This window comes from Mustela nivalis, assembly GCF_964662115.1.
Source record: "Mustela nivalis genome assembly, chromosome: 18".
Taxonomy (NCBI): domain Eukaryota; kingdom Metazoa; phylum Chordata; class Mammalia; order Carnivora; family Mustelidae; genus Mustela; species Mustela nivalis.
The window spans coordinates 54415008-54435033 of NC_139037.1; the positions used below are offsets into that span (position 1 = coordinate 54415008).

The 20026-nt window shown below is 50.6% G+C and overlaps 1 protein-coding gene across 8 annotated transcripts in view; it reads right to left on the bottom strand.

Moving 5' to 3' along the window:
- The window catches only part of MYH14 (myosin heavy chain 14), a 93804-nt gene that overhangs the window by 35956 nt on the left and 37822 nt on the right, over nt 1-20026 (bottom strand). For 4 of the 8 annotated variants that reach the window (XM_082710195.1, XM_082710194.1, XM_082710193.1 and 1 more), the window contains exons 11-22: nt 16135-16230; nt 13842-13960; nt 12461-12613; nt 12118-12291; nt 11619-11792; nt 10159-10273; nt 8003-8101; nt 6516-6703; nt 3207-3328; nt 1548-1617; nt 1254-1414; nt 74-182 (exon numbers count right to left, since the gene is read on the bottom strand). In XM_082710195.1, coding sequence (XP_082566321.1) covers nt 74-182; nt 1254-1414; nt 1548-1617; nt 3207-3328; nt 6516-6703; nt 8003-8101; nt 10159-10273; nt 11619-11792; nt 12118-12291; nt 12461-12613; nt 13842-13960; nt 16135-16230 — 1580 coding nt within the window. The remainder of the gene's footprint in view (nt 1-73; nt 183-1253; nt 1415-1547; nt 1618-3206; nt 3329-6515; nt 6704-8002; nt 8102-10158; nt 10274-11618; nt 11793-12117; nt 12292-12460; nt 12614-13841; nt 13961-16134; nt 16231-20026) is intronic. The other 4 variants (XM_082710197.1, XM_082710196.1, XM_082710199.1 and 1 more) reach the window with 1 other exon arrangement.

Genomic DNA, 20026 nt, shown 5'->3' on the forward strand with positions numbered 1-20026 from the left:
CACTTGCCCGAGCAGCCCTGGACCCAAGGTGCTGTCTCCTTGCTGCTCAGGTTACTTCCCCAGGTGCCCTCACCTTGATGAAGAGCCGCCACCACTGCCAGTGTCTCAGCTTCAGGTAAGCGGCACAGTTTCTCTGCATCACACGCAGGGCGCTCTGCTGCTGCTGCCGCTTCTGGAAGGCTCTGAGAGGAGAGACAGGCGGGCAAGGGGGAGAGTAAAGGCTCAGCTCTTTTCGGCCTGTCCCCTTCACAAGACAACATAGCTCCCTTCACTTAGTCAACCATCGTTAAGAGCCTCCTGTGTGCAAACGCCCTCTACGATTGGCAGGTCCTATTGCATACAGGCTGTCAGTCCTTCGACCCTTGACTCTCTCGGCTGTGTCCCCTGCTCTCTGTTCCCACAACCCTAGTTCAGGCCTCCTCTTCCCCCGCCTGGACCCTTACCCCAACCTCTCAGTCTCTTCCCCCCAGTCCACCCCCAACCTGTCTTCTGAGGGGGTCTTTCTATACCCCAGAGCTTACCCTCCCCTCCCCTGCTCACAGCTCTTCCATGGCTCCCCAGCACCCCTGGACAAGTTCCCTGCCGCTCGGCCTGGTGTTTAGGGGAGTCCTTTATTCTCTGATCCTCCCTCTGGGCTGTTTCAAGGGAGAAGGAGACTGTCCTACAAACTTCTGACATTCCTGAGACGTGTCAGGCTCCCGTGTCCCTGGGCCTTTGAACCAGCTGTCGCTCCTGCCCGCAGCACCTGTCCCATCCTCCTTTGTCTCTCTGGTCATCGGGTGTATGACCTGAAGGCAATCTAGTCTGCTGGAGGGTCGCCACACTTCACATGGGAGACCATCAAAGCTCCAGACTGTGACATGTGCCCATGTACGTCTCCCCGTCCAGAGTGGAGTCCCTTGAGGCACTGGCCGGTAGGGTGATCACCACGCCCTGTTTGCCACAGGCTTTCTTTAGCCCTGAAAACCATGCACCCTGGGGATCCTCCAGTCCCGGGTGATGCAAGACGGTTGGTCAGCCTATGGCCAAGCCTAGCTCCTCCCTGTGTCTCCAGCACTGCTCAGCACCAGACCTGGTCTACAGAGACCCTCGGGGACTGTAGAAGCAAGAAGTCTGAGCATCTGGTGACTCCACCCCTTTGTTTCCCGGCCCTTCCACTATTTTGGAGGCCCTGACCCCTGGAGCCTCTGTTCAACCCTTCCCTGCCCCCGCCCCCAAGCCTTGGCCAACAGGACCCAGGCACGGTGCCCTACTTGCGAGCTAGGTATCCCCGGGCGGCTGCCTGGAAGGACACGATGATGTCTGTGACCTTTAGGTCCCGCTCCTCTTCCAGCTGGGCCAGGACACCTGCCCGGAAGAAGATCTTGCTCTGTCCCACACGGTAGAGGTTGGAGTCCAGTTCTAGGGCCTGGATCTGTGAGGGGTTGGAGAGGGGTGGTGAAGAGGAGGGACAAGGAGAGGGAGGTCCCAGCTCCCCTCTTCCACTGCCAGGGCCCCTGTACATGCACACGTACACACCTACAGCCTAGGCTCTGCCCCATACTCACCATCTTCTCACAGGCCTGTTTCCCATCCATAAAGCCCTTGGGGATGGCATTGGGCGTCAGGATCTCGTATCTGTGGGGGGAGGGGAGGAGTTACATCACGCTGTCACAGCTCCTGCCACGGCCCACACTGCGCTCCAAGCGACAAACAGCAGTAACGATGATGATGATGATACAAACAGTATGAAGAGAGAACATTCGAGCATTTACAGAGCACCACACCCTGGGCTAAGAGTGTTAATACTGCCAATGGCAGCACTGGCTCTGGGAGCTGCCAAACTTGGACACCCACCACGAGCTGATTATGAGGGTTCACCCCACCAGCACCACTGAGATGCGGAACACGGCGGGGCTCAGAGTGGAAAGGTGAGAACACCCGCCAGTGACAGCTGCTGCCTCTGAAGACTTATTATTGGTCAGGCCCTGAGCTAAGCACTGGGCGGCAGCTGTTTCTCAAGCTCAAAGCGCAAATAAAACGGGATACGGTTCCTAAACACGTCCCTGCTGTGCCCTTCCCTGGATCTCGACATTCCAGAAAACATCATACATATTATAAATACAATGTATACACACACACATCATAGACATAATACATGTCCTATGTTAATACAACTTATTTTATGACCGGTGGTTGAGAAACGTGTGTGTGCGCGTGCACATGTGTATATCAGGGTTGCTCAGTCACCAGGGGTGGGTTATTAAAATGCAGATCCTAATTCCGTAAGTCTGGGGTGGTGTCTGAACATGTGCATATCTGACAGGCTGTCCAGTGACACTCATGCTGCTGGTCCCGGGGACCACACTTTGAGCAGCCATCTCAGAGCTGCACTGTCCAACAGAGAAGCTGCTGGCCAAATTTAACTGCTGAGCCCGTGAGATGTGGCCCGGCCAATGGAGGAATTGGATTATTGATTTACTTTTGAGAGAGGGAGAGCGAGCACACATGTGCACAAGGAGGGGGAGGAACAGAGGGAGAAGCAGACTCCCCACTGAGCAGGGAGCCCAAGGCTGGGGTCAACCCTGGGACTCCAGGATCACGACCTGAGCCAAAGGCACACGCTCAAGCAACAGAGCCATCCAGGTGCCCCAGTAACTGGATTTTTAATAATTTCTTTTTTTTTAGAGAGAAAGAGAGCACACGTGTGCATAAGTAGGGGTTGATGGGTAGGGAGAGGGTCAGAGGGAGAAGAAGACAGAGAAAGTCAAGCCAGCTCCACACTCTGCACAAAGTCCAATGCTTGCCCAATCTTATGACCTAGAGATCACGACGCGAGCTAAAACCAAGAGTCATAAGCTTCACAGACTGAGCCACCCAGGGGCCCCTATGGCTTGCTTCTTCTTCTTCTTCTTCTTTTTTTCCCATATGACTTGCTTCTTAAACTCTGGTATTTTCTGTCCTATCCCTTCCTATTGCATTTGTAAAGAAATGCAGCTCGTCACCCAGGGACTACCACAGAAGGCAGTCTTTCCCTTGGGAGCGCCCTAAGCCGGGTCCTGCTCTCCCTTTCCACAGAGGAGAAAGCTGAGACAGGAGCCAAAGCAACTTGCCTGGACTCCCCAGACTCAGAAGTGGCAGTGGGGGGATTTGGATGCAGATATGGGGAGGGGGGAGGGAGAGCTTCTCAACCCAAGCCCCACCCCGCGGCGCCCCACCGCACTCACCGCTGCCGGAACTCCTGGAAGAGGATGCGGTTGGGGAAGCCCTGGCGACAGATGCGGATGCCCTCCAGGACGCCGTTGCAGCGCAGCTGGTCCAGCACCAGCCGAGGCTCCAGCTTGCCTGCCTGCAGAGAGCAGGGCAGACCCACGGTGTTGGTGGCGGCCACACGGGGGCGCCTCGCACCGACGGCAGCCGCCTGGGGAAACCAGGGCTGGCCCTACCGGCAGGTCAGAAATCATTGGCGATTTCGCACGGGTCAACCTATAATTTCCTGAGCACCTACTGCCCGCCAGGTAGAGATGCCTGCCCTGGGGGAGTTCATTGTCCAGCTGCAGAGGCTGACAATGAGGACAAGAAATTAGTCACTAAGTCAACATAGGACGGGAACAATAAGTGTGTGCTAAGGCAGAAAGAGCCCCAGGGAGGGCAGGGAGTGCTGAATTTGCACGGGGGATAGTTGGTGAATGGCCTCCCTGGAAAGGTGATGTGTAAATAACACCATGCATCAATATTTTGGAGTAGCTAACTTCTGTTGCCTTTTTTCATTTTAAATTGCTTCTTAAAAAAAATCTAAACAGTACAAAAATTTAAATGACATTCTTAAAGAGGTCTCTTGTCTTGTCCAGGCCCCCAGAGTGGGAACACAATCCCCAGTTTTTTTTCTCTCTTATCTCTTTTTCTTTCTTCCTTCCTTCCCTCTTCATTCTTTCTTTCCTCCTCTCCTCCTTCCTTCTCTCCCTCTCCCTCCCTCCTTCCTCTCTCCCTCCCTTTCTTCCTTTCTTTCTGTAGGCCTCACACCCAGCATGAAGCCCAATGCCCCAGGCTTGAACTCATGACCCTGGGATCATCCTGAAATCAAGACCTGAGCTGAAATCAGGAGTCGGACTCTTAACTGACTGAGCGTCCCAGGTGCTCCACAATCCCCAGTTTCTTACAGAACCTTCTAGATCAGTTGTTCTTCAACCCTGGCTGTAAACTAGCACCCTCTGGGAAGCTTTAAAAACAAAACAAAACACCAAAAAACCAAAATCCAACATCCAGGCCACAGCCCAGAATAAAACGTGAATGTCTCAGGAGGGGTATTAAAACACAAGAACCGCCATTCTGGATCTTTTTATGGGGCCACTGAAGCATATATATCTTATATTTATGCAACTGTCAAACATTTATTGAATATCTGCCAAGCACTGTTTGAGGCACTGGGGACTCAACAATGAAAAAGCAGATAAAAGTCTCTTCCCTCAGATTGTTAATGTTGTGGCAAAACGGATTTTCCTTTTATTACTATAGGTGTCCCCCTTTCTTAGCAATAAGGCTTCACTACTGTGGGAGAGAACTAACTCTCCCCTACAGCTTTTAGTGGGATACTGGAGCCACACATGGTCATATGACCCAGGCCTGGCCAATCACAGTATGTGGTTCTGGGGTAGGCACAAGACCCATCCTAGACCAATGAGGACACTGGGCAAGAGCCCCACCTTTTCCTCCAGGGTTGCTGAACTGGGAGAACCAAAGTTGGGAGCTACTAGGGGCTCCCTTGCCACCCTGAGGGGAATAAGAGAAAGAAAGAGAGCAAAAATGAGATACCTTCAGAATGAAGTCAACACAGAGCCAAGCAAAGGAAAAAGATCCCTGACACCCCATTTGCACACCTAGATACAGCTATAACTGAACCCCACCATGGAATTTCAATCAAGTGAGTTCATACATTCTCGTTTTTGCTTAAGCCACCTTAGTTGACTGTCTCTTGATCAAAACAGCCCCAAGGAAATAGCTGGAGAGAGCTGTAGTCAGAAATGATAAATAGGATGGTCTCACATTGATGTCTTCTTCCCTCTTCCATCCCACTCTCTTACAAAATATTGTGCAGGCTTGAGTGTGGGAGGTGTCAGGAGGGCCAAGAGATGGATTACATGAAAAGGGACTGAGAAAACACATAAATGTGTAGTATTTTGTAGGATCCAAGTTTCTCACTATTACACACACACACACAAAGAGTTACAAATTTGTATGAGGAAAAAGTTACAATGAACTTTGGGATATTGAGAACTTGGCACATTGGTGTGAACTCAGAGTTTTCCATATGTAGAGATATTTATAGAAATCAATATAGATATAAATGTGTGTATACGGGGGTGCCTGGCTGGCTCAGTCGGAGAAGCACATGACTCTTGATCTTGGGGTCGTGAGTTCGAGCCCCACGTTGGGTGTAGAGATGACTTAAGAAAAAAAGTATGTTTGTGAATGTTTATGCACTTGTGTGTATATACGAAGCTGTTTGCTGAGAAGTTCTAATACCACTGAGCATACCTAACACCCAGATCCTTAGATTCCAAACACCATTCATGGAAAAGAACCAGGGCTCCTTGGAGAAATGGGTGAATCTATGCACGGTATTTCATCAAATACAAGCCTCCATCAGTTGCAAAACATGCTGTTACTTTATATACTGTCAAGAAAGACCAACTCCTGTCAATCATCTTCTGACAGGCCATTGATTGCAGGCCACCCCCCACCTAACTTCAGAGATGCTAAAGTGTGAGAAACAAATGTATCCTAGATTTGATAGGATATAGTATCAGCAGACACCAGACACACACACACACACACACACACACACACACACACACACACAGGAACTATAGTTTCTATTTTCTGAGGACAGGAGAAGCCTTGGGCACTTATTGCTGTATTTCATTTTCCACCCATATTGACCCTTCTCTACAGGGCCCATTCTCTGATTGTCCTAACAAGAAAATCTTTTGGTGGCCTGGGAAGCCAGGCATGGTCTCCCTACCCTGACATGACACCCCCAGCCCCAACAGCCTTCATTCCATCCCCTGTACCTTTCATGCCCCAATCTCCCACCAGACCTTTGCACAAGCTGTTCTCTCCTCAGCATACCACTTATCCTTCATGGCTCAATCACCACCTCCTCCAGGGAGGCTTCCCTGACTTCACAGACCAGATTAAACTGTAGGGGATACCTACCCCTACAAATTCAATCGGACATTCATTATGGTTGCTCAGTTGAATGTCTGTGCTCCCTCTCAGACTGTGAGAATAGGAGTTGTCCATGCTTTTCTCTCGAAAGTATCCCCAACACCTGACCCTTAATAGGTGCTCAATAAAATTTAAGTCCCATGAATTGAATGAGTAAGTTTTCCTAACGGAGCACTGAGCCTGGGAGGGAAAGCGACTTGGTCAAGGTCACACACCCAGTCCGAGGTGAGCCAGGCTCCAGCCAAGGTCAGTGGCCAGGCCTTTACCCGCTGCCGGAGTTGCCCCCCCTTCCCAGGCTGATCACTTACCCTCTTCTCATGGTTGGGGACGATACAGCGGACGAAGCTGGGGTTGGTGTTGCTGAGTGTGGCCATGAGGCGGCTCAGGGACTCCTTGTAGAGCTGTCCCACTGTTCGGAACATGCCCCGGCGGGGGCGGCCCCCTGGTGGGCCATCCCCAAGGCTGCTCACCTGCTCCAGCCCCACGATGCCCTCCACTATGGGAAGAGGAAACAGAGGCAGAGGAAGAAGGGGGTCAGGCGTCAGTTGTAGGTGGCCTGGTTAAACTTGGTTGAAGTTCAGGGATCTTGTCCTTGCTAGGACCTGGTGCTTTACATATGAAACACTGCTAAGATAGGTGTTGTCAGCCCCCTGGACTGCTTTGTAAACTCAGATAGGAGGCTCAGAGAGGTGGAAGATGGCACCTGAGGCCACACAGCTTAGAAAATGCAGCTCTAGGATTTGAACCCAGCCAGGGTGAGCCCTCAAGGACCCTGGCCTCTGACCTCTCATCTTCTCAAGGATGAGATCTCCATCTCCACACTCCTTATCCACAGGTGCCGATGATGACAGCACAGGCTTACCGAGCACTTCCTCTCTGCCTAGAAGAACCATTCCCGTTTTACAGGCAGACACAGGGTGCTGGAGATCCTGAACGCAGCTTGTGGCATTTTTTAGGAACTTAAAACGATGTCCCACTAAAAAATGTAATAAAGCCTGGGTTTTATGTGCAGTGTGTCAAAGAAGACAGACTGCCTTCACTGAACCAATTTCCCAGTATGGTCTGATCTTGTCATTTGATGGTGTCACTTCAGCTAGTGAGAAATACCTCCTCCTTCCCCTCCAATTCTGTTCTAAATCCTGCCAGGTTTCTGCAGGTGGGGTGGACCCTGATGTCCTGCAGCCCTCAATAAGGAGGGTCAACCAGGTAAATCTGACTTCCGGGCAGGGCCTGGTGTGCAGCGGGGCTCACCTATGGTCTCTTCCTCCCCAGATTTAATGCTCCCTCTCACTGCCAAACTCCCAGCTACCATCAAAAGGATAATGAAGTTCTTACAGCATGGAGGAAAACAGAGGATCTGGGACCTGAGGTCACAGGTTCAAATCTCAACTCTGTCCCTTAATGGCTGTGTGACCTCAGGCAGGTGACATAACCTCTCAGGACTTCAGTGTCCTCTGTATCATGGGGTTAGTAGTACTAACACCTGCCTCTCTGGGTTGTTCAGTGGATTCTAGGGCTTCGTAATCATAAACGGGCTTTGCACATACTAAGTGCTTAGTAAACACCAGCTGGTATTATCATAATTGCTTGTCCCCTTACATGCGGTCTAGTTAGAAGGCATGTGCTGCTATGGAAAGTCTGGAAACTGCTGAGGGAAGCACCAAGGAAGGGGGAGAAAGGCAAGAGTCCTCCACGTAGAGGAGAGGGGACAGACATTCAAAGTCAGGTACCCGGTCTGACAGACCCACCCTCCTCGGCCAGCAAATCTCACCCATGGATGCACAGCAACACCCACCCCCTGACGGAGAAATGGCAGAGCCGCGCCTCCCTGAAGATCCTGGGGGTGACAGTGGGAAGGAGCCAAGAAAAGCGAATTGCTGGAAACCCCCATATTCTTGGCGGGGGAGGTGAGGACAGATGAGGGGAGGGGCAGAGAGATGGGGCAGGAGATGTAAAAGGAACAGCAAGAGAAGGGAGGAGAGAGAGGGAAGGTGGCAGAAAAAAAAAAGAGAGCATTATTAGTCAACAGCACCAGGCAAAGCAAGAGGGAAAACTTCAGTGCTGACCGTGAACTTCTAAAGCCAGGGGGATTGTCCCATTTGCCTTTGTGTCTACCACTGAGGGCAACAAAGGTGACTGAAAGGATGAACGACCTTTATGAGAATTTAATGCCAAGGGGGAAAAAAATCTCTCTAGAGGTTAAATCTGTCTGTTTCATTACATATTCCTTTTTGCCCTGGCTGCCAGGTAGCTCAATACTCCTCCCCAGTTTGTTGAGGTTGCCTCTCTGAGGAGAGCCTGTCTCATTCGCCTTCCCCCCTGGGCTACCAGGACGCCGAGCACCTGACTCTGAGCTCAGGGAAGCTGTCATAGAGATTGATGCACAAACAGCCACTGTCCCTGTCCCTCCCTGTGACTTGCAGCAGCTCCTTGAGTCTGGGCTGTTGTGATTTGCTTTGTTCAGGAGAGTCGTGGAGGAAATAGCACTGTGCCAAGTTCGAGTCCAGGATTCAAAAGGCTTCCCAACTTCCACTTCACTCTTGAAACCCCTGTGGGGCTGGGCACCTATGAGATGTGAGATGTGAGGGATCACAGTGGTGGGGGAGCGTGCTGTGTCCTTGAATGGGACACAGTTTTTGAAGAAGTGTCAGTGTGTCGGTGTGGAAGGATTTTTCAGGCTGAAGAGAGGATTCTTGTTGTGTAATCTGCCTGTTACTGGACATCAAACCCTGCTTGTCGGTCCATCATGTATAAACCACACAAGACACCATTATCAGATCTCTCGGTCTAAAACCAGCTCACCACCATTGAGGCACCTCACACCCTTTGTTCCATGAGTTCGTCTGGGAAGCACACGTTTGCTTATTTTGTTCTCTTGTCTCATTGCCTGGGCTGGTACTCACAACTTCACTTTTCATGTCAAGAAAAAGGCTAAGGCAAACTGACAGATTCTGGAAGCCTTGAATTGGGAGAAACCAAGATGCTGGTTCCACTGGTTGTTAAAATCACCTCTCCTTGGGGCACCTGGGTGGCTCAGTGGATTAAGCGTCTGCCTTCGGCTTGGGTCATGATCTCAGGATCCTGGGATCGAGTCCCGCATCGGGCTCCCTGCTCAGCGGGGAGCCTGCTTCCCCCTCTCCCTCTGCTGCTCCCCCCACTTGTGCTTTCTCTCCTTCTCTCACTCTCTGTCAAATAAATAAATTCTTTAAAAAAAAAAATCACCTCTCCTCTAAGGATGGAGAGTGGTGGACAAGGTTTGGAAAACTACAGGGTTCATGCCAAAGACATTCGGCTTTTCTGCCCGTGCCTCCCAGAAAGGCCATTCCAGAAAGACTGATGGCTAAACCCACATGAGCCTTGTTGCAGCAGGAAAGCTCTCCCAAATGACATCGTGATCTGTCATTCCTTTCTTCTTCCCTGGGGGCTCTGACGGGAACTTTGTGAGAGCCAAAAAAGCAAAGCCCCAAAGCTGACTAATCTATAAAAACACCATGTTGCTGAGTTCTCTTGTGATTAATTCTTGTTCAGTCAAATCTCTTGATTTTTTTCTTTTTTAGGGATTATATGCTATCTACAATGAATAACTTTCTCTCTTCCTTTATAATAGCAATATAGTTATTTCTCTTTCCAGTCTGATTGCAGAGGCTAGTATTGCTAAAACCCTGTTTCCCAGCAGTGCTGACTATGGGCACCCTCATCTTGTTTCTGATTAAGGATAAGTGTGTTTTGTCACTGAGTATGATACTGGCTTAAGACAGCAACTAACCAACCACTCAGTCACTGATTGGAAGCACTACCAGGAGGCCATCTGGCCTGCCCGCCTCAGTTCTGCGTCCGAGCAGACAACTTCCATTTAGAGCTTAGCTTCTAGAGCAAAGGTGTTCACACTGTGGGCTGGGGAAAGGGATGCACAGAGCTCCAGGGACAGGGCCTGGAGAAGCTGGCCCTCACCATCTTTCCAGATCTCTGCCGTTAGCTTGTCTGTGCTCAGGTGGAGCAGGGCAGCGACATTGTCATTCAGAGGGTCCATGTTCTTCATCAGCCACTCGTTGGCCTTGTAGTCGACCTGGGTGAAGCCGGGCAGAGGAAGATGGTGAGACTTCAGCTTCATCAGCTCTCCCAATTTCCCATGGAACCTCTCAGAAGCTATGAGAGCACCAGCTCCAGCAGGGTTCCCCATGGATCAGAGAGCATCGGTGCCACCTTGTGTCTATTCCCAGAACTGCACCCTCCGCAGGTAGGGCCCCTTTCCCTCTACTTTCCTTATCTGTCCTCCACCCAGCTGGAGAACCTCCCCCACCATCACTTCTTCCTTATCCATTCTATTCCAGCCACACTGGGCTCCTCACTGTTCCTCAAACATGCAAGCTGATTTCCACCTCAGGTTTACCCCTGCCATTCCCAACGCCTGTGATTCCCTCACCGTGGATTTTCACAAGGCTGGCTCCTTCCCAGTATTTGAGGCTTTGCTCTGAGGCTTCCAGTCAGTCTTGACAGGCACAGTCCCCGACACATGTGCCCCCCACCAGACAGTGGTTCCCTGAGGCCAGGGATCAGGTCTAACCCACAGGGCAGAGCTGAGCCCCCAGGAGGTCTTAGATGATGTGTGGAAGAGGGAGTGAGGGATAGACATGGAGCACAGCCTCTGTATGCTGTTCCTTATCCCTGGACAGCACTTCCCATCCTTCACCCATTCTTTTCTGGCTGTTACTCATCATTTGAGCCATGGATTGGCAAACGATCGCCCACAGGCCAAATCCGGCCTTGCCACCTTTTTATAGATAAAGTTTTATTGGAATATGGTCCTCAATTATATATTCCTTTATGTATTCCCCAGGGTGTCTTACGCACTACAGTGGCAGAAGAGAGTAGCTGCAGCAGAGACTGTCTGGCCCACAAAACTGAAACTATGTACAGAAGATGTTTGCTGACCCTTGATTTAAATTCCAAATCGAGCCTTACTCTCCTCTGAAACCTCTCCTGGCATTCCTTCTCCCAGCTTTGACACTGCCCCCACCGAAGCACCTAGCAGCATTTTATTCTCATGGTCTTTGTCCCTCTCCCAGATCAGGAACCCTGTGAGGGCAGAAACCATGCCCAGCGTGGGGCCCCAGCTTTGCTCAGCACACAAAAGGCATGTCTTTGCCGAATGAGGGTATAAAACGCACATAATTCTCCTTGCAGAGAACTCCTATCCACCCCTCCAAGCCTCCTGGAAATACCACTTCCTGAGCAAGCTTTTGCTGACTTCATCAGACAGCATGCCTGGTTGTCCTTGGGCTTTCCTGGCCCTGGCCAATGTCTTGTTCCAGGCGACATGGTGGGGGGGTCCTGCATTCTCTCTGCATTCTCCCTGCATCTGCAGCCGAGTGGTCCCCACCCCTGCCCACAGGCCCCAGCCCAGCCCCCACCTTGCCCGCATAGTGCAGGACGCTGAAGTCAGCCTGGTCCCGCAGGTTCCTTGGCCTCTGGAACTTGGGATGGCCTCCTTGCTCCTGGGCCACCTTCTCTACAAAGGACTTGTCGGTGGCCTTCGGGAACCAGCACTCCTCATCCAGCAGGGCCAGGAGTCCGGGGGGGTTAGCCTAAGCACCAAGAAGAAGGGAAGAGGGCGTCAGATCCCCACATAGTGGACACTTAGGTTACTGCGAACTTGTAGCTCTTGGAAGAGGCACAAGGACATACGACTGAACATGAGAACGACAGTTACAGTTCTAGCTGCTGACGAGCGCTTTGGCCCAAGCCGGTCCCATGGCAGGCATATCCAGGGCCCAAGCATCTAGTGGCCATGCATCTACAAAGCAGACGCCATCACACACAAGTTTTGAGCCCGGAAGCCCCAGCAGGGCTGGAGGCGGGCCAAGGGCTGGGATCTCGTAGCTGGGGAGGCGGGAGGACCCTCAGGCTCACCGGCCGCTCAATGAGGTCGATGCAGGGCTGCAGGTCGAGGCCGAAGTCGAGGAAGGTCCAGGGGATGCCCTCGCGCTGGTACTCCTCCTGCTCCAGCACGAACATGGTGTGGTTGAAGAGCTGCTGTAGCTTCTCGTTGGTGTAGTTGATGCACAGCTGCTCGAAGGAGTTCAGCTGCGGGGGTAAGGGGACAGGTGAGAGAGGGGACAGAGACCAGGGTAGTGGGTGACGGGGGGACTGGGTGGACAGACACCCAGAGGGAGGAGGCAGACACCCAGAGGGAGAGGACAGAGAGCCAGGCTGACAGAGCCCTCCCAGCCCCAGCCTGGTACCAAGTGCAGACCTGGAAGATCTCAAAGCCAGCGATGTCCAGGATGCCCAGGAAGGAAGCGCCCTGGCGGGGACTGCGGTCCAAGGCACGGTTGAGGCGCAGGACCAGCCAGCGGAAGAGGCGCTCGTAGGTGGCCTTGGCCAGGGCCTCCAGTGCAAAGTCAGCCTGTGGCAGGCGGGGGGGTGCGGGTGGCACATGGTGAGGGCATGGCCCTGCCCCTGCAGCCCCAGCCTGACCCCCAGCAAGGAGACACTAGTGTGGACTGGGGTCCCCTCACAGCTCATCAAGAATTCTGACATTAATGATAACACCAACCAGTTCAGAGCCCTACTATGCGCCAGGCAGCGTGTGAAGTGCGTGGGACACATCAGTTCATTCATCCTCCCTGCCCCCAACCCTTGAACCAATTTTGACAGCGTAACAGTTAAGAGGTTGGACTCTGGAGTCTGACAACATAGGTTTGAAGCCTGACTCTGCCCCTTAGAAGCTCTGTGGCCTCAGGCATGTGACTAAACCTCTCTGTGCCTCAGTTTCTTCATCTGTAAAATGGATCCCAACAATAGTACCTCAGCTGAGAGCGGAACCTGGTCTCTCACGTGACCCCCAATCTCTGGCCCCCATGTCCCCCACTGTGTCTTCTTCACCCTAATACTTTGTTTCAAGGGGCCAGCCTGGGTCCAGGCAGAGGCCTCTGCCTGAAAGCTGGATTCTGAAAACCTCTACCATGGGTTCACTTCTCCCCAGTCCCACCATTATCGTCACTTTTCTGGACTATGACAGCAGCCTCCTTTTGTCTCCCTGTTCCCACCTGTACCCCCGGGATCCAATTCTCCATGCAGTAGACAAGGGGATCTTTATAAAAGACAAACCAAAGCAGGTTGCTCCCTGGCTTAAACTCTCACTGGTGTCCTACTGCACTCTGAATAAAACCCACCTCCTTTCTGTGTCCCCTAAGACCCTGCATGATCTGCCCCCTTCCAACCTCTCTGCTCCGCTCTCTAGCCTCACTGATCTCCTTGATGTTCTCAATTCGCCAAGCCTGCTCCAGCCCCAGAGCCATTCCTTCTGCCTTGAACTATCTAGGTCCAAACTCAAATATCACCTTGTCAGAGAGGACTTCCCTGGCACAGAAACCCCCTTTTTCATAGAAGGCCTCACTGCTTATATCTCCTTTTAGGATCTGTTCCCTACTTTGGCTAGAGCTCCACGAAGGCATGGTCTTTGTTTCCATCACTAATTTTATCCTAGCACCAGAACCAGAGCTGGTCATGGGGCAATCAGCCAAAGTTTGTTGAGTGAGAGAAAAACCAGCATACGCTGCCTGAAGGCCCAGGACCCTGGCGCCTGGCTCTCCCCGCACCCCTCCTACCCCCCCCCCCCAAGGCCTACCCACCTGCTCCTTGGTCTGTGCCTTCTGCACGTAGTCTCGGCCAACTTTGATGCGGGGAGTGAGCAGGGCGCGGGAGAAGTCCGTCACCCCCAGTCCCAGGAGGCGGCAGAGCTTCTGTGCAGCTGAGGGTGATAGGCACAAAGGTCTGATTGGCCCCAGGACATGGCAGTGGCCACTGAGTGCAGCAGAGGGGGTCGTCCCCACTGCTGGTGGGCCAGAGAAGGGGCCCAGCCTCTCCCACTAGAAGCAATACAATCCTAAAAGTGTGTACGTCCTCTGGGCCAACAGTTCTCTCTGGGACCCCAAGATGGGATCAATACTCCCGGAGGCAAGCAAAGACTGGACCAAGAGGATGTTCATTGCAGCCTGGGTGATGATGGCGGAAAACAGGACACAGGTCGAATGCCCAGCAACCAGGGACTGGTTAGGGAGTCAGGGATCCTCCATTTGAACATGTGTTCTGCGGTCACTGAAAATTATCAGCGCTCGTTACATGGTACATTTAAGATGTGTGCATTTCATGATTTGTATGTTCCACGCCAAAGGAACAACTGTAAGCAAATACTGGATACCGGTAAGTGATATGCACATGCGAGCTGATGAGTACACATGTGAACTACTCATGTACATGCTGAAAGGTACAGAAATCTGCAACTTTGAAATGTACCAGACTACAGGATGGATGACCGATGTGTGGAAAGATACCCAATAAACCAAGTGTAGTAAAATGTTAATGACAGAATGTAGGTGGTGGATATCTGGGGGTTTGCTATGAAAATTCTTTCCACTTCTCTGTATGCCTGGAGATTTGCTAATATAATTTTGGGGGGGAAAGCTATTGGAGTAAAAACCCATGGAAGTGGCCAATAAATAAATATTTAAAAGCAACTTGTTTTTCCTTATTTTTATAGGGGAAAAATGCATAAAAAAAAGGTATTTGAGAAATGTTTTCCAGCTTCTGTCACTTCCATAACGGGAAAACGGTTACTACAAATGCTCAGCTCCAACAGAAAAGAGAAAGGAAAAGAACACATCTAGAAGGAAAAACACCAAATTAAATAAACAGTGATTATTTCTGAGAGGCGAGCTGATGAGAATTTGCATTTCTTTTTTTTTTTTTTTTTTTTTTTGTTCTTTTGCTGCAATTGCAATTGCAGTTTCTAATTCTTCTATGGTGACTTTGCATGATACAGAAGGTATTTAAGAACTCTAACAGGGGCCTGAAGAACAGCAGGGAATGTGTACAAGGGTGCTCTGCCACGAGTCACAGGAATGTTCTGTAGGCTTCTAAAGCCTCCGCTGTGTCCTCTGGCCAGTGGACGCCTTCTCCAGTGAATGTTTGCAAATGCAGAGAATGAAACACCCAGCAGTTCCCAGGAGATTAATTATGTTGACATATGGTTCTACCCATAGACCCCACAGGAAGAACCCCAGTAGCATTCTAGTTAATAGCCCGGAAGCATTACCCTCAGTGCATTAAGGGAAAAAAGCAAATTTCAAAATGGTCTACAAGCTCTGACCCCAACTTCACAGATCAGAAAAATGAATGAGCAAGCATGTATGGCACACTTGCTGGGCATGTGAACAGAGCCCCCGAGTGCCACAGAGGGTGCCATTGATCATGGGGGAGGGGCCCCTTTCTCATATCTTCTGTGGTGGTACAGCTTTGGAAAATGAGCCCCTAGGATTTTATGGATGCAAAGCTCTTGCTGTCTTGAGGGAAAAGGGGCGAAGCATGATTCCATTTCTCTGACAATTATTTCTACACAGATATGGACAGAGAACAAAGCCCAGAGAGAAATACCCCAAAATGTTACACTACTTACCTCTCAGGGGTATGACTGTGGGTCATTTCCCTGCTTTTATACTTTTCTGTTTTGCTAGATTCCGCTCCCTACCCCATCCAGATTGTATTATTTTATGACCATAAAGAAGCAGAGCTATTTCCATTGGATAAAAAAGGAGTATCAACTATAGTTCTGCTTTTGAAAAGCAAAAAAAAGTATATATATGGCAAGCACAGAGGCCAGGAAGTTATAAGCCCAATGCCAATGGCGGTTTTCCCAGAGGGGCCAGGATGAGGGGGGATCTTTGGTACACTGGTGCTGTTCAAACCTTCAGCAGGGAGGACACCATTCAGAATCAGAACAAGAGTAAGCGATGACATTTTGGTAAAGGATCAGCACAGCCTGGAGGCATGCCCAGCTGGGGAGCGGGGAGTGGTGTCACGCTCTGTCTGGTGGGAGGAAGGGGAAACACTGGGTCGGATGGGTGGACTGCAGGCCGGGTAGGATACCTGTGTTGTCAGGCATGGAGGCTTGGTCGCTGTTCCGTTCTCTCTTCAGGACGATGTTGCCAAACTGGAGAACGGCTGAGACAATCCGCAGCATGGCTATGGGGTAGAGAGAGAGAGAGAACAATGTCATGGGGGCTCCAGAACCTATTGTGTGGGCGTAACTAGCCCCTTAGAAATCTAGCTTAAAAACCCTACATCAGGGGTATCTGGGTGGTTAGAAGTTGTACTCTTGATTTCAGCACAGGTCATGATCTCGGGGTCCATGGGATCGAGCCCCACCCTCAGCACAAAGGACCTCCCTCCCTCTCTCTCTGCCCCTCCCCCACCCGCTTGTGTGCACACGCGTGCTCTCTCTCAAATATATAAAATGATTTTTTCATAGTCCCAACTTTTAAAATAAAATCTTAAAACAACAACAACAACAACAACAACTCTATGTCAAATTACACCACCGCCCCTCAGCTTAAAATCCATCTGTGACACTGGGCAGGTCTTAAAACATAAGAACAGATACATGAATTCTGTATTTTGTATTCAAGGCTTGCTTTAGCACCATTTGGTGTCTGCTTGTGTCCATTTCATAAAGCAACACACAGAATATTTAAAAGGATGTGTGGAAGTGAATTAAGAAAGTCTTGGGCAATGTGGAAAGATTTTCCTTTTTTAAGATTTTATTTTTAAGTTATCTCTCTACCCAACGTGGGGCTCAAACTCATAACCCCAAGCCCAAGATCAAGAGTTGCATGCTCTAGCAATCGAGCCAGCTAGGTGTCCTAAACAGGAAAAGATTTCTAAAATAGCAAGTGGAAAATGTGAGGTGCAGAATAGTTTAGACAGCATACCACTGTCTACGTTTTAAAAAGGCAAAAATATACAGTCGAGTCTCCTTATTTGCCAAGTTACATTCTTTGTAGTGACCATGAACACGAATTTACTTATGGGAAATATGGGGCTTTGTTCCTGTGAGCTTCTAGTCACATTTTCCTCAGCTGATTACTACATCACCTTGTTTTATGCGTGCTTCAGTTCAAAGATACCTTATCTACTATACAACATTGCTTCCGAAACGTTGAACTCACGGCCAACAGCTGTCTGACTCAAGCCTGAAGGATTTACACGTTTTCTCTGTGAGACACACTACAGCCTTCCTGCACTTGGGAATGCTAGCCAGCATTAAGCACTAAGCATGGGGGGCATTTTAGACGGTGAAGCCATCAATAAGAAAAGCACGAAAGACGTGAAAAACGTGGCACTCAGTAGCAGGTGAAAAGGAGACAAGGACATCGGGTTATGGTATGAGCCGAGACAGGAAGGCAGCACACCAATTTGCTGAAACTCAGCTGCGTATGCGCTGGACCGCTCCAACTTTCCACCCCTGTGTGAGTGAGACGATGATTGTAAAAGCACCACGGGTGCTCTTTGGGGGGTTACGTATAAATTTAGCGAGTAGGCAAAGTCGCAAATACAGAAACCGCAGAAGAGGACGGACGGCGCTTGTTCGTGAATGGATAGTGCTGCCCCCTAGAGTAAATCTCAGGAACTCCCGGTGTGGGTTGGCGTGACAAGGGAGGCCAGGGGGCAGTTTCTGGGGTGTTTCTGGATATCACAGGGTCGCGGCAGGTTGGGACCCAGATGAAGAGGCCCCCCGCGCCACAAAGAATTTGCCACACCCTGTGTGACCCTCAAATATCCCACTGGACATCTGTGTCCGTGAAATAATGGCCTATAATTACCAGAGTCAAATCCCAACTGTTTTATGTATAAACTCAAGTGTTTTGTGTTTGGTTTTAATGCACAGTGGATTCTGGGGGACATCTGTCTGGCTCAGTCAGTGAAGCCTCCGACTATTGGTTTTGGCTCAGATCATGAGCTCAGGGTCATGAGACAGCCCCACGTTGGGATCTGCACTCAGCGCAGAGTCTGCCTGTGATTCTCCACCCCCACCCCCACCCATCTCTCTCTCTCTCTCCCTCAAATAAGTAAATAAATAAAATCTCTTAAAAAAATTACACAGCAGCTTTTCCAGGAAGGTAGCCACTGTGAAATCTGAGGAAAGACTGTGCTTGGTTCAGGGTTTTACCAGACTTGGACATTGCCTCAGAACTCCCTCACCTCCGACAGGGAAGCAGCTCATGGCAGGTGAGTGGCCTGTGTAACACGCCCGCCTCAGGCTGGGTCTCTACTTGTGGCTCTCGCGGCGACACTACAGATCGACACCAGTGCCCAGCCACCCCACTAAGGACGCACTCCGGAACAGGTTCAAACGGACACTGACTTATTCTCACTCACTCCATGCCAGCTCCTATTCCAAACACTTAACAAATACACTTGTTTAAACTTCCTAACAACCAAGGGAAGCAGATCCTACGGTACCATTTTACAGGTCTGGAACGGAGTGAAACCCCTTCATAGATGGGGAAATCAAGGCACATTCTGGGAGCCATCTTGCCCGAGATCATCCAGCTCGTCAGCAGCAGAGCAGAGGGGCAAATCCAGGGTCTGAATCCTTTATTTTTTTAAAGATTTTATTTATTTATATGATAGACAGAGATCACAAGTAGGCAGAGAGGCAGGCAGAGAAAGGGAGAAGCAGGCTCCCCACCAAGCAAAGAGCCCAATGCAGGGCTCGATCCCAGGACCCTGAGATCATGACCTGAGCCGAAGGCAGAGGCTTAACCCACTGAGCTACCCAGGCACCCCTTGGGGTCTGAATCCTTAACGGTGGTGCTTTTCTTTCCTCCCTCTTCCAGCATGAAATTCGAATAATGAGTACAGAAAAGCACGCAAATCACACGGGTCCGGCTCTGGTTTTTACAAAGTAAATGTACCTGTGGAGCCAGCCCCTCAGAAGCCACCTTCCCTGGGACACCTGAGTAGCTCAGTCAGTTAAGTGTCTGTCTTTGGCTCGGGTCATGATCTCAGGGTCCTGGGATCCAGACCCCCGGCGGCCTCCTTGCTCAGTGGTGAGACTGCTTCTCCCTCTGCCTCTGCCTGCCACTCCCCTGCTTGTGCTCTCTCTCTCTCTCTCCCTCTGGCAAATAAATAAATAAAACCTAAATAATAATAATAACAAAAGTAGCCCCCTCCCGGCCACTCACTGAACATGGACAAATTTCACAACCACTGGGTAGAGTAGAAGAAGACAGACATGAAAGCACACATGCTGAATTTGTAACAAAATTCAGAAACAAGTGACACAGGGGCGCCTGGGTGGCTCAGTGGGTTAAGCCTCTGCCTTCAGCTCAGGTCATGATCCCAGGTGCTGGGATCGAGTCCCGCATCGGGCTCCCTGCTCAGCCAGGAGCCTGCTTCCTCCTCTCTTTCTGCCTGACTCTCTGCCTTCTTGTGACCTCTGTCTGTCAAATAAATAAATAACATCAAAAAAAAAAAAAAGAAAGAAAGAAAGAAGGGACACAATTCAACGCTGTTAGACGCCAGAATAATGATCACACTGCCAGTGAGGGGGGCAGTTCTTGCGATGGGAAGGGGCACAAGGGGGCTCCTAGATGCTGGTTATACATGGCGGTCACTTGCAGAAAGCCCCTGAACTGGATGCTTAGGCTCTGGGCGCATTTTTAGGTGTCTTCGCTTCTACACTGTCTACTTAGAGAAAGGGGGTGAAGGAGGGGGAGGGAGGAGCACACTCCTGGGGGTTTCCTGCCAAAAATGTGTAACCCGAATCCTAACTGCAAGGAAACACGCCCAAGTTGAGACAAAACAACTGGTCTGTAATCTTCAAAAACGTCAAGGTCACCAACGATAAGAAAGAATAGTTCCAGGCAGACAGAGAGCACAGTGTGCTAGGTACATGTACTCCGGCCGGGGGGAAATGCGTGTGCATGTGTACACATGTGTGTGCGTGTGTATGTGTGCGTGCACCCGTGTATGTGTC